General features: G+C 59.6%; 1 protein-coding gene across 5 annotated transcripts in view; it reads left to right on the plus strand.

Annotated features, from left to right (window-relative positions):
* Positions 1-12,928, plus strand: part of PMFBP1 (polyamine modulated factor 1 binding protein 1) — a 37,139-nt gene that overhangs the window by 21,601 nt on the left and 2,610 nt on the right. For 2 of the 5 annotated variants that reach the window (XM_067471083.1, XM_067471084.1), the window contains 21 exons: positions 1,461-1,587; positions 3,964-4,113; positions 4,933-5,022; positions 5,141-5,308; positions 5,891-5,974; positions 7,529-7,675; positions 7,819-8,283; positions 9,048-9,188; positions 9,378-9,575; positions 9,669-9,890; positions 9,994-10,203; positions 10,289-10,411; positions 10,519-10,645; positions 10,743-10,900; positions 11,004-11,250; positions 11,398-11,587; positions 11,715-11,868; positions 11,958-12,125; positions 12,220-12,387; positions 12,468-12,623; positions 12,711-12,857. In XM_067471083.1, coding sequence (XP_067327184.1) covers positions 1,461-1,587; positions 3,964-4,113; positions 4,933-5,022; positions 5,141-5,308; positions 5,891-5,974; positions 7,529-7,675; positions 7,819-8,283; positions 9,048-9,188; positions 9,378-9,575; positions 9,669-9,890; positions 9,994-10,203; positions 10,289-10,411; positions 10,519-10,645; positions 10,743-10,900; positions 11,004-11,250; positions 11,398-11,587; positions 11,715-11,868; positions 11,958-12,125; positions 12,220-12,387; positions 12,468-12,623; positions 12,711-12,857 — 3,640 coding nt within the window. Of the gene's footprint in view, positions 1-1,460; positions 1,588-3,963; positions 4,114-4,932; positions 5,023-5,140; positions 5,309-5,890; positions 5,975-5,997; positions 6,610-7,528; positions 7,676-7,818; positions 8,284-9,047; positions 9,189-9,377; positions 9,576-9,668; positions 9,891-9,993; positions 10,204-10,288; positions 10,412-10,518; positions 10,646-10,742; positions 10,901-11,003; positions 11,251-11,397; positions 11,588-11,714; positions 11,869-11,957; positions 12,126-12,219; positions 12,388-12,467; positions 12,624-12,710; positions 12,858-12,928 lie in introns of those variants that run through there. The other 3 variants (XM_060788398.2, XM_067471086.1, XM_067471087.1) reach the window with 3 other exon arrangements.

Here is a 12,928-nt window from a genome sequence, read left to right on the forward strand (position 1 = left end):
TGGCTCCCATCTCTCAGCCTTCTCCCCTTAAAGGATCCCAAATGGAGAATCACAGGGCGTGCTGTGCCAGACTTGGGATCTGGTCCCATTCCTCCTTGAGTCCCTTCCTGGACCAAGAGGCGAAGGGGAGGCAGCCCAGGTTGGTGGGCAGATGGAGCCACCCTTTGCCTCCCTCCGTTTTGTTTTTTGAAAGCGCAGAGCTACTGAAGCAGCGAGTGGAATCCATTATGCTAATCGGATGCCATTTGCATAATGTCTCATGACTGGGATATGCAAATGACGTGCATAATTTATGAGTGCCAGTCTCTGCCTGTTCTGAGCCTTGGGCTGGCCCTCCTCCCTCCCTCCCAGGCCCTGCTTGTGGAAGTAGCAGTGGGGTGGGGTGGGTGGGGGAGCAGGGCAGGCTGTGGAGTCCTTTGCCCTGGACACAGAGAGCCTAGGAGGCCCCACCTCAAGACCTCTCGCAAATCTCTTCAGTGTCCCAATATGAGCAGAATAATTTCTTGGCATATTTTCAGTGGAAAGCATTTGCTCCATTCCTTAGGACCAGTGGGGCAAATGGCTTTGGCTGGGCACAGCCCTAAAAATGGCATGCACTTGGGTGACTGGCTATTAGAGGGCACGGTCCAATTTGACACAGGGGGGAGCTCTGGTCCACAAGAGGCACAAGGGCCTTAAAGGGAGGTGACCAAAATCCTGTCCTTGCTGCTCCCTCTCAGGCCTTGGGCTCCTTCCTCAGGTGAGCACCAGCCAGGGATTTTTCTGTGCTCTGACCTTCCTCCTCCTCCTTCTCCTCACCTGGGCCTCCCTCTCCTTTGCCTGGGGGGCCCATCAGTAGGCTAATCCTGGCTTTAGGGTTAGCCTGAGGGTGAGAGTCCCCCATGCCCAGAGCAGAGCAGCCTTCCTCCGCAGGCAGGCGCATCTGTGCAGCAGGGCTTCTGCACAAGAGAGAGAGAGAAAGGGGCCATGCAGAACTGTGACCCCAGGAGGTGCTATGTGAGTGTGTGGGTGGGGGTGGGGGGGAATCTCCATCCATCCATCCCCCTGCTTCCTTTTGGAAGGGTTCGGGACAGCTTCCAGATTCCTCCCCTCCTCCTCCTCCTGCCAAGTGAGCCCTGTATTTTATGGCCCAAAGGGCTTTCCAGTGAGAGTGGGCAGCTGAGGAAGCTTCTGGCATTGCTGAGGCCTTCATTAGAGCCAGAGTCCCTTGGAGGTCTATCCTTGGAGGTCCGTCACAGGATGCTAGTGATCTGTACGTGGGTCCTCCTCTTGTGCTTTCTGCCTTGCACCATGTCATGCCCTTGCCGTGCTTCTCTGACAGTCTGCCTGAAGCAGGGACCCTTTGCCTAGGGCTGTACCCGCTCTCCCCCTTTTCCACCCAGCGCTTGCTGCCCAGCGTCCAGCCCTCCTGCCTTGGCGTCCTTGCAGTCTTTTCTGAATGGACCTCCTTTCCTTCCTAGGCCTCCTCTCCCAGTGTCTCAGATGGGTCCAGATAGGCATGTGGCGTTGCAGGTGGAGGACTTCCTCTTCAGACTCGGCCCTCAGCTGCAGGAAGCCATTCAGCTGCAGGACGCAGCCAAGGCAGAGGTAGGCCCAGAGTTCCCTCGCTTTCTGGGAATGTTAATTATGGTGCAATGGGTTAAACCCTTGTGCCGGCAGGACTGAAGATTGGAGTTTCAAATCTGGGGAGAGTGCGGATGAGCCCCCTCTGTCAGCTCCAGCTTCCCATGCAGGGACATGAAAGAAGCCTCTCACAAGGATGGTAAAACATCAAAAACATCCGGGTGTCCCGTGAGCAACATCCTTGCAGACAGCCAATTCTCTCACAGCAGAAGCGACTTGCAGTTTCTCAAGTCATTCCTGAAACAAACAAAAAAATGATGCTGTGTTGCGTTTTGACTGGTGATGAAAGGTAACTTTGTAGGGAAGGCCCACTCCTGATGCCCACTCCCCTCCCCTCCATCCCCTTCCAATGCAGACCCCACCCAGAGGAAGCGGGCTGTATGGGCCCTGGGGGTGGGGGTTCCCCTTCAGAACTCAGTTGCCCCATGGGAGGCCTGCTCTCAGGCAGAGCCCAGGAGGCAGCTTTGGAATGAGTGGCCCTGGAAGTCTGGCCACTGGGTCCCAACACCCTTCCCCTCTGCTCCCTTCCGTTCTCTGGACCGCTTGCCCTTTGAGGGCTGCTCCTTGCTCTGGCTCAGGGCTTTGCTCCTCCACTTCAAGGGAAAAGCTCAGCCCCAGAATTAGGAGGTGTCTTGGGGAGGAAGGGCCGCCAAGACCAGACTCAGCGGAATTAAATGCTATTCAGAAGGCAGCCGCTTTCAGAACAAAGGACTCTGAAGCTGAACCTGGAGGGAGGAGGGGGAGCCGGGGAGCCCTCATCCAAGAGCAGAGGCAATGGCTTTTCTCAGGGAAGGCCTGGTCCCTCCAGATGCATGTATCTGAAGGCTATGCATCTGCTAGGCCTCTAGGTATGGCCTGCCTCAGCCACTCCAAGCCTTGGAGCTGTCCCTTTTCTCAGGCCAGAGCACTAAGCATCAATGAAGTGGCAGTCAGGCCTGAGGTAGCAGCGGCTGCTCTTTCTGCTGCTGCTGCTGCTTCAGAGGCCCCTCCGTTATTTTAATTCTTTACCTCTGAAGCCCCTCAGTGTCCAGCCCTTGTATCTATGAATGGCAAGGGCTTGAAAGAGAAAGGGCAGCATTAAGTGTCTGTGAAGGGAAGTGGAGGTTTCACCCTGAAGGAAATAATAATTTAAAAATAAATATTTAAGATCTTTTGCTGTGTTTTTAGCCATGAAACAGGTTCAAGCTTCTTAAATCTCATTTACAGTACTTCCTTTTGGCAGCAGAGAAAGGGGTTCTAGCCAAGGGGGCAGGCAAGCAGGGAGGGATCTCCAGCCAAGTGGCATTTCCTGCCCTCTCCTCCATCACTAGATAGGTGGCAGCATAGGACCTCACTACCTCTGAGGATGCCCACCACAGATGCAGACGAAACATCAGGAGAGAATGCTTCTGGATCATGGCCATACAGCCCAAAACAACCCAGCATAGGAAATGCTGTGGGGTGCTTGATAGAGGGTAGGGTCCCTCAAGAGTCCCCTGGGGAGCCCACAGCTGGGGCCTTGTGGCACATGGCTCTTTCAGGCCTCCTTTCCCCTCCTAGGCCCCTTTTACAAACCATCCTGGGATGGTACCTTCCACTTCTAGGGCAGGGAGTCCTTCCCCATGGACCTTTTGGCCTCACCTGGCATCCTTTCCTCCGATCCGGTTCCAAGGTGGAGAGAGAGACACAGCCCAAGTAGGCCCCAAGAGGACTCCGAGACTTGGGTGAAGGCCTTGGACTTTCCCTGGGCTGCTGTGGGCGATGGGGCACCCCTTCCTCCAATGGCGTCGTCTTCTTCCTCCTGTAGCTTCTCCGGCTTCTGCCGCTTGTTCCGGAGGTGACACCGGAGACGTGCCCCAGAGGCCGAGCTGTTCCTCTTGACCTTGCCAGGGTAGCCAAGCCAGCCCCCTCCCTTGGCCTCTGAGGCTGCAGCAGGCGGCACTCTCCAGCCTTGGCAGATCAATATCCAAGTCCCGCCCGCTCTCCCCCCCCCCCCCCACCTTTAGTGGCTGACATCCCTTTGCTCTCTTGCTCCCTTTCCCCCTTGGAGCAGCTGGCGGCACAAACCCAGCAGGTCCTGCTCTTGGTTGGGCAGCATGGGGTGGAGGCATCCTCCTCACAGAAGGCCAGGCCTTGGCAGAACCCCTGGCATGCCCTTTGCCCTGGCATAGACACCCTCACTCCTTCCACACCCATCCACCACACTGCCTGCCCTTCATCGCCAGCCCTTCACTGAGGGAGCAGCAGCTGCTGGCAATCTGCCGAATCCCTCTACTAGCCATTGATTTCCCCCCTCCCCTCCAACCGCCATTTTCTCCCTTTCTTCATTTCCCTCCTTTCTTTCCTTGGGTGGGTCGATAGCTGGCTGTTCGGGAACAGAGGACCTGGGAGTCTGGGACCCGGCGGAGGGAGGCGCAGGCAGTGCTGGACCAGAGGCGGCATCAGAGCCGGCAGCCGGCAGGTGATCCGGAGGCTGGCAAGACACACCAAGAAGAGGAGCCCTTTTTGCAGGTATGGAGGGTCAGGTGAGAAGAATTGGGGGGCACAGGTCAGATGGGCAGCCGTTGGAGGAGGAAGGGCCACCCTTGTGCTCAGGGTCCAAGCAGAGCGGATGCTCTGTGTATTGATTGTGTGCCCTTGGCACTTCCTCCGGGAGGCTCTTCTTGGGAGAGGACTGTCAGTGGGGTGGCTCTCTTGTGCCTGGCTGCGGCTGCTGGCACTTTTCGTCCCCTCTTGGGCACCTTCATCCCGGCCACAGCAGGAGAAGCTGTGCTGAGAGAAGAGACACCCAGCCATTCCTCCCTCGTTGGCTGTGGCTCCTCCTTCAGGCCTGGGTCTCTGTGGGGAGCAATGGTCTCCATGGGACTCTTTGGCCCATCTTCGGCTGGCAAGGTGGGCACTTGGGGTGAGGGGTGGGCTGGGCATTGGCCCACAAGGGCTGCTTCTGCTTTGGGTCTGCTCTGGCTGCAACCAGGCAACCTTTATGCCCCTCCTGCCCCTTCGTCAAGGCAGCGGTGCGCATGCGTGCAGCAAAGGAGGGGTGCGTGGCTGCTGTGCTCCAAGGCATGCGCTCTCTGCTCTCCAGCTAAAGAAGGGTCTGGGCAGAGGGCCCTCTCCTATCAGGGCTCAGGTGGGCAGAGGCCCCTTGCGCTCCCTCCACAGTGCCACCTGGGTGCTGAGAATGTGGCAATGGCCAGCCTCTTGTGTGTCCCTACCTAAAAAAACCATGGGTGGGGAGGGGTCCATCAGGCAAGGCCTGGGCGTACCTCTCATTGCCGATGGGAACACAGTCCTGCCCCAACCTCTCCCTGCCTCTCTTCCCTTTGATAGTTCAAGGAGGAGCCTTGCAGACAACTGACCTCTTTGGCAGGAGGCCTGAATGAGGCATGGAGGGGCCTCAGATGGGGGCAAAGACTGCAGGTGAGCTGTGGGCAAGGGGCACCTGGAGGGGTGCCTTAGCCTCTGCTGGAACCTTCTCTTTTCTCGCCCCAACTGGTGTAGACAGCCTCTTGGAGGCCCATCCTTTCTGTTCTCCTAGGCCCTGGAAGATCAAGTGCCCAGCCAGACATGGGGCTCCTGTGTGGAAGGGAAGGCAGGCCCTCTAAGTGGAAGAGAAGGAGGAGAGTGGCTGGGCGTGCTGCATGGGGAACGATCCAGAGCCTGGGCGAAGGTGCTCTTGGAGGAACTGCACGATGCCCACCTTCTGGTAAATGAGGAGGGAAGGGGACACCCTGGAGGGAAGGAGGCACAGGGCCTGTGGGGAGGGAGGGAGGACACAGCTGCCTGGAGTGGGGTTTTGGCATTCTGAGGGAGGCGCTCTTTTATTGTGAGTTCCAGGTGCCAGCCAGCCTTTCTTTGCCACCCCTTAAGGCTCAGGGAGCTTCTCTTCAGGGACTACGCTTACTTTTCCTCCTCTTCCTCTTCCTCCTCCACCAGACTTGCTCTTCTCTTCCCTACTCACACAGTGCCAGCCTCCAAAGACTTTTTGGTCTTGGTCAGGAGCCAAGACACTCTATACATTCTTAGGTCCCTTCAAAAAGTGTTTGGGCCTGGAGGGGGTTCCTGATCAGGGGCCCATCCATTGCAGAACAGAGTTAATATCGTCCTCCCCTGCACACAGCAAACCCCAGGGCCTTGGGCATCCTCTGTTCTTATTTCTGGACAGAGGGAGGAGACTGGGGATGGGGATTGGGGGGGGCATCCTTGGGACTTGGAGGGATGCTCTGCTCCTCCCGCCTCCCCCTCTTTCTGGCCCTTTCTCTAAAACAGCCCTTTCTTTGCCTTCCAGGCCCAAGGAGCGATGGCACAGCTGGCGGTGGCCGAAATGGAGGCAGCCGCCCTGAGGAGCAAGTACAGGCTGGCCCTGGAGGAGGTGCTCCGGGGATAAATACAACGAAAGGAGGGGGGCGGGGAGCCGGGGGAACGCCACCTCTGTTTTTGGGTTCTGCAAAGGCCATGCGCCAGGTCCCAGTCCTCACCGGTGTAGGCCAGTGGGAGGTTGGTTGCAGGAGGGCTGGACACAAGGGCCCCACTGCTGCCCTCTGCCCTTGTGCTGCCCCATGCCTTTGTTTTTCCCAGCTGTGGACCTTGGTTGCCGCCGGGCCCCTTTCCACCAGAATACCAGTGGGGAGAGTCTTTGGTGGGCTCTGGTCAGCCAGTGGAGCCCCACAGGCCACTTTCTGGCCCACCAACCCCTCCCTCCCTCTACTTCGCCTTAAGGAAGGCAGCACTCATGCGGCAATGCCTCCCTCTAAGAGGAAGGGGGGTCCCTGACAGAACAAAGGCATTTCTGAGGGCTCAGGGAGGGGGTGCTGGTGCCTCCCTCCTTCTCATTGTCTGCCAGACAGGCTGCTGCTGGAGGAGTCAGTCTGATAATAATCAAGGTGAATGTTCCAAAGGGAGCCATTTTGGAAGGACGCTAATGCAGAAGTGGAGGGCGACCCCTGGTGTTCTCTTCTGGGACTGCAAAGGAGGGAGGAGGCCTTTCTCGGGATGATGTGTTTGGAGGTAGCAATGGAGCCCCTTCCCCCCCCTCCCCGCCCCCTCCTTCCCTATCTGGAATTTCCAGCTCCTTTGATGGAAAGCTTTCCCCATTTCCATTCTGTGTCAAGTCCTGCTCCACAGATGCCCCTAATCTAATCTCGTCTCCAGGATGGAACAGATTGGCTGGCATTCATTGTCTGCACAGAAGCCTGGAGCCATGATTTACGAGTTCCGAGCAGGCACTCTGCAACACATTTTTCTTAATTTGTTTTTAATGGGTCTCTCAATTAATTTTCCAGGAAACATCTTAATGATGTTGCAGGCGGGTGTTAATGAGGGGGGTCTGGGCTGCTGCAGCAGGTGCCGAGTGAGGGCTGGCGCTTGGCAGATCTTTGGCGGTCATAGAGGGGTCTCACCTGCAAGGGGACCTGCCTTCACCTGGACCGCTTTGGAGAAACCAGGCACACGGCACTCCGGGCCGGTTCTGGGCCAGTGAGGGCCATTCCTTTCCCTGCCCCCGCCCAAAATGCCTGCTGTGTCTGAGGGCATGGGGTTCCTTCAGAGAGGGGCCACCCTGCATTCCAGGCCAGCCCCAACAGAGGTCTTGGGGGTCATCTAGTCCCACCTTCAGGAAGGTAACTCCCAACACATCCTCCGCCAAGAGATGTGGCGTCATCCCCAACTGGGCCCTTATAGACGGGGTGCTCTGATTCCTGTTGGTCCTCAGCTGAGGCTACGGCAGGTGCGGAGAGAGGGATGAAGACCTCCCTCTGTTTCTGGGAAGGCAGATGACAACGAGAGGAGTTGGGGGAGGGTTCCCTAAGACCCCCCCCCCAAAAAAGCCTTTTTTGCCACTCCCCTCCTCTATGGGCCCAGGAATGGAGCCATAAAGTCAAAAGGGCCCCAAAGCCCAGCCCCAGCAGCCCCTTCCTCTTGCCTCCAGGCGGCCGAGAGCAACCAGGCTCTACAGAGCCTCCGAGAGAACCATGATGCCTTGGAGCAGAGTGCAGCTGAGAAGGAGATGGACTGTGGTCAGTTGGAGAGCCAGGCCCCAGAGCAGCTGGAAGACCTGTGCAGGGCACAGGATGAGGTGCGTAGGAGACGGGGGACAGAGGGTCCTGGGAGGCAACCTGTGAAAGGTCGCTATGGACCCCACAAGGGTGCCGGCTGTGGGCCACCAGGAGAGTGTTCATCCAGAGACAGGTCTCGCAGTAGAGCCTCTCCCTCCCCCAGGTTCAGCAGCATGAGGACACCACCCGGGAGCTCCAGGACACTTTAGCTGCCTCTCAAGAGGAAGTGAGCTCCAGGTTCTTCTGCACCCAGGAAGGTGGGATTAAAGCACTGCAGAGGAAGGGGCACTTGAAGGAGCTGCAGGTATGGGCGCAGCAGCAACTCAGGGAGTGTGGTGGGAGGGGAGAAGGTGGCACTCCTCAGGGGATTCATAAGCTTAGAGGGAGCACCCAGTCCCAGCTGCCCTTTGTGATGGAGAACAAGGCAGCTGGGACTTGGGGCTGCTGGGAGAAAGGGGAGCACTTCTGGGTGGAGGTGGGCCAAGGCCCAGGCAGCCTTCCATTTCTCCTGCCCCTCCAGGTGGTCCAGCAGAAGGGGCTCCGGAGCACAGAGCAGCACACATCCCAAGGGCCCCAGGAGGAGCTGGGTGCCCTGAAGGAGACCCTGCAAGAGGCCCGGGAGCAACAGGTGAGCAGGCACCACCCACTCGCAGGCCCCATCATCCCTGCCCCCAGTATCTCCTCTGTCATCTGTGCCTAGCTGCCCCCTTGCCAGGTCCAGGTATGGCTCCATCTGCGGCTGCCTTTCTCCTCTCCTCATTGGGAAGAGGCAGACGGGCCCTGGCCACCCTCTGTCTCTCTAGAGGGGCTTTCTTCTCTGGCCTTGGAAGCGAGGGGCAGGCAAAGGAGCTGCTCTCCTGGTGCTGGAAATCCAGTCTCGGCTCCAGTGCCTAGGCGGGGATGGTGGCTTTCCAGGAGGTGGTAAGTGGGCCAGAGTGGTCCCCCCAGCATCCCTTTGCCCAGCATTTGGGGGAGTAGGGCTGTGTAGTGTTCTTACCTCCCCCTCCTCAAGAGAGAGAGAGAGAGAATGCAGTGGCTGAGGGCTTCCGGGTTCCAGGCATTATCTCTGGAACTCCCACAGCGACGGCCGCTCTGCCACCGACCCCTCCTCCTCTGCTGCCTCCTCCTCCTCCCATCAGGCCTCTGAATGGGCCTTTGCCAGACTAGGTGGGTGATTCCTTCCTGTGGGTCTCTGGGAATGGACTGCTTGCCCACAGAGCACATGAGGGGAACCACACTGAGGTCAGGGTGAGGAAGCGAGCTGCCCAAACAGGGCGAGGAGAGCCAGGCACTGTGGGTGACAGTGCCACTGAGGTGGGGGGATGCTGCCCTGGAAGGCGGGGCATGGGCTGGACTTCCCTGCAGCCTGACAAAGTGTCCCTTTTCTGGCAGAGTGCTGGGAAGGAGCCTGAAGTGACCACCCTCCAAACAAGGCTCCATCACTTGCAGGACAAGCAACAAGAACCAAGGATGGTGGAGCAGACAGGCCTCATCCTGCAGCTCCAGCACGAGCAGAAAACCTTCCTCAGGCAGGTTAGAGCTCCTCCTTCCCCCATTCCTAGCGCTCTGCCAGGGTGTCCCACATGGGGCTTCTTTGGGTCCCTGAGAGAATCCCCCAGATATCCAACAGGAGGGCAGTCCATGCTGATCCAAGCAGGCTGCCTCCCAAAGCGCGCTCCCCTGTGGCCCCCTGACCTCATGTCTGGGCTGGCTTTGCTGCAGAGCCCAAGCACAACAACCCACTCAGCTGGCATGGAAGAGCTGCAGGTTAAGCTGCAGCACCTGCAGGAGGAGCTGGACATCTGCAAGGGCCGCAACCAGGAGAACCTGAGCAAGCTGCAGGCCCGTGAGAGCACCATGGAGGAGCAGAGTCTGGACCTGGACCACCTCCTACAGCAGTGCCAAGCCCTCAAGGAGAAGGTACGTCCTCTCCCCGACCATGGGGATTGAGTGGGTGGCTATCAGCCTGGCCTTCTCTCCAAACCCTGACTCCGTGCCTTTGGCTCCCTGCAGCTTGTCTACTATGAGGAGGTGGCCCAGAAGCAGGAGCTGACCCTGGCCCAGCAGCACCAGCGTGAGCGGCACCTGCAGGAGCGCCTGGCCCAAGCTGAAGGCAGCACCAGCCTCCTGGAGGAGAGCCTGGCCATCTACAAACAGAAGTACCAGGCCTCACTAGCCAGAACTGGGGAGCTGGAGAGCCGCCTGCAGCGCCTGGAGGAGGAGCTGGCCAACCAGGTGGGCTCCAAGTGGACAAGACAGGTGGACAAGTAGGCAGGAGACCTAGCATCTCCTAGGGGCCTGTTCTCCCCCCATTGAGCCTCCTTCCTCTCTGATGCAGGCCAAAGCCAGGGAGGAGGCCATCCTGAAGCTTCAGGCCGAGCGAATTGTCTGGCAAGAGGAGCTGGAGGGCAAGTGCCACCAAGCCAGTTGCACCGAGGAGGCCATGGAGCAGCTGGCACGGGAGCTGAGCCAGAGCCGGCAAGTAGCCAGCCAATTCGAGGAGAGCATCCGGGGGCTGCAGCAGGAGCTGACAGACAGCCGGACTAAGGTAGGTGCTGGCCCTGAGGAGCCCGATGGGGAAGCTGCTCCCCTTATTCCTTCTCTCCTTTTCCTGACTGGTGCTTGCTCCTCAGCTCCTGGGCCAAGAAGGGGCACTGGCAGCTCTGCAGAGGGACTTTGCCTCATACAAGGCAACCCACAGCTGTTCCAACAGCAGCTATGAAAACCAAATGCTCCACACAGAGGCTCTCCAGCAGGTGAGTGGCCAATTGGGCCCTTGTGCTGCTCAGGCATTGGGAGAGTAGGCATTGGGGTGCCCAAAGGGCATGTGGGGTGCTGATGGGAGCTCTCTTTGCTGGCCCAGAGGCTGCAGGAAGCCATAGAGGAGAGCGCAGAGCATCAGCAGGAGGCCAAGGAGTACAGGGAGTTGGTGCAGGACCTGAAGCTGGAGCTGGTGCGAGTTGCAGAGCAAAAAGGCACCGCCTTAAAAGGTAGAGTGCCATGAGGAATGTGGCAACCCCCTCCCCGCCTTGGGAGCCCCCTCCCCTTTGCACAGAGAACAGGCTATGAGCGGCATGGTTCTTGCAGGTCTAGAGCGCCTGGAGTTGACGGCACAGAGCCTGCGGCTGGAGGTGGCCGCAGAGCGGGAGAGGCGGGAGACTGAGGCAGGCGCGCTTCAGCAGCAGGCCCAGCAGTTGGAGCTGGAGCTCAGGCAGAGCCGCCAGGCATGTGCCCAGCAGGAGCAGGTGAGTGCCCGGTGAGGCAAGGAGAAAAAGCCCCCCTCCCCTCCCTCCGCTTCTGCAGGCTGGATAAAAGGCTCTTGGCCCCTCTCCCTGCCCTCCTCTCCAGGCTGTCCGGAAGCGGGACGAAGTGCTGCACAAGTCTCAGGTGGAAATGCTGTGTGCCCGGAGTGCCCTGCAGGAGAAAGGCCAGGAGCTAGAGCAGCAGCGGGCCCATGCCCATCGCCTGGAGGCCGGCCTGAAGGAGGCTCACAAGGCATTGGAGGAGAGCCAGGCTGAGAGGGCCACTTTGCGCTCCGAGGCCAAGGTGCTGCGGCAGAACCTGCGAGAGAGCCAGGAGCGGCACCAGCAGGCCGGTAGGCAAGGGGCGGGCCCTGGGGTGGGGGTGCACTGGGCTTCCAAGCCCAAGGCCCACAGAGAGAGGGAAGGTGGTCTTCACCCTCCCCCTCCAAGGCCTTTTCCTCCCAGCCCTGGGCCAACCCTGAGGACACCCGTATTCCCAGCCCAGGAACTAGTCCGGCAGGAGGAGCAGCTGCTGCTGGCTCAGAACAGCCTCCGCACGGCCCAGGAACACCTGGAGGAGCGCGTTGCTGAGGTAGTGCTCCACTCAAAGGCCACCCACCGGCTGGAGGCTGAGGTCCAGGCCCTGAGCGAACGGGCGGCCAGAGCTGAAGACGAGCTCCAACAGAAGAGGTAGCAGGGTGGGCCTTGGGGCTGGTGGCCATCCAGGCTCCTCCAGGGAAGGGGTGGGCAGAGCACAGGCTGCTTTGTTTGCAAGATGACCTCAAAGTACTCTCCTTGCGGCCTCTTCGTTTGCCAGCGACCTCATAGAGTGCCTGACGGAGGAGTTGAGCCAGTCGCGGCGGCAGCACCAGGCAGTGGCCGAGGAGGCCCAGCAGCAACGCCAGGCCGCAGCTAGGATGGAGCGGAAGCTGGAGGGCAGTCGCGAGGGACTAAGGAGCCTCCAGCAGCAGGTAGCAGGCTAGGCCTGGCTGTGGGGAGGAGGGAGAGTTACAGTGGGAGGGCAACCCCCTTGCTGAAGGTGAAGGGCCTTTCCTTGCAGGTCCAGGGGCACGAGTCAGTGCTGGAAGGGCTGCGGGCAGAGCTCGGGCAGCAGAAGCAGCGGGAAGAGGAGCTAAAGAGGAGGCTGCAGGAGGCCCAGGAGCGGGAGGGGCAGCTGGCCCAGGGCCAAAAGGACCTGCAGCGCCGTCTCCAGAGCAGCCAGTGTCAGGTGAGGGAGGGAAGGCAAGTGGAGTGGGTGCCATCGCTGCCACCAGGCTCTGAACCCCTTGGTGACTCTAATGTCCCCTCCCACTTGACCCCAGCTGCAGGAGGCCGAGTGGAGGAACCAGGGGTTGCAGCTGTGTGTGGCCGAGCGGGAGGCCGAGGGACAAGCCCTGCGGGAGAAGCTCAAGCACCAGGTTGCAGAACTGGAGGCGGCCCACAACAGCCTGGATGCAGCGCAACTAGAGCTGCAGCAGCAGGCGACTGAGGTGAGCTGGGCCAATGGAACAGGCAGAGAGGCCTCCCCTATTCTGCGTGTCCCCCAAGCCATGCCCATATCCACTCCCAGGCGTTGCGTCAAGAGGCAGCCCTTGCTCAGCTGCGCTCGGAGTTCCGTGCCCTCCAGGAGCAGGAGAAGAAGAGCCACCAAGCCCTACTGGCAGCCCAGGAGCTCAAAGCCCAAGCAGCCTGCTGCCAGTCCAGCCAGAGGGAGGCCATGGAGAAGGTGAGGTGGAGGTCCAGCCTTGACCACTGTCCTGGGACTGTTGCTTCTAGTCCCCAGGGAAGACAACTCACTCTCCTTTCCTGGCAGCTAGAACAGAAAACGCGAGAGGCCTCCTGTCTGCAGGCAGAGCTGCAACTGGCTCAGCACAAAACGGTCCACTTGGAGGAGCAGATTGCCCGCACTCAGGCGCAGCTGCAAGAGCTGTTGGCCAGTCAGAGAGAGCGGCAGCAAGAGGCAAGTCTCCAGAGAAGGCAGTGGAGGTGGCCACCCTGACCCTATCCCCCTCCTCCTGCCCGGCTCACTCG

The sequence above is a fragment of the Anolis sagrei genome, chromosome 8, assembly GCF_037176765.1.
Source record: "Anolis sagrei isolate rAnoSag1 chromosome 8, rAnoSag1.mat, whole genome shotgun sequence".
NCBI classification, from domain to species: Eukaryota; Metazoa; Chordata; class Lepidosauria; order Squamata; family Dactyloidae; genus Anolis; species Anolis sagrei.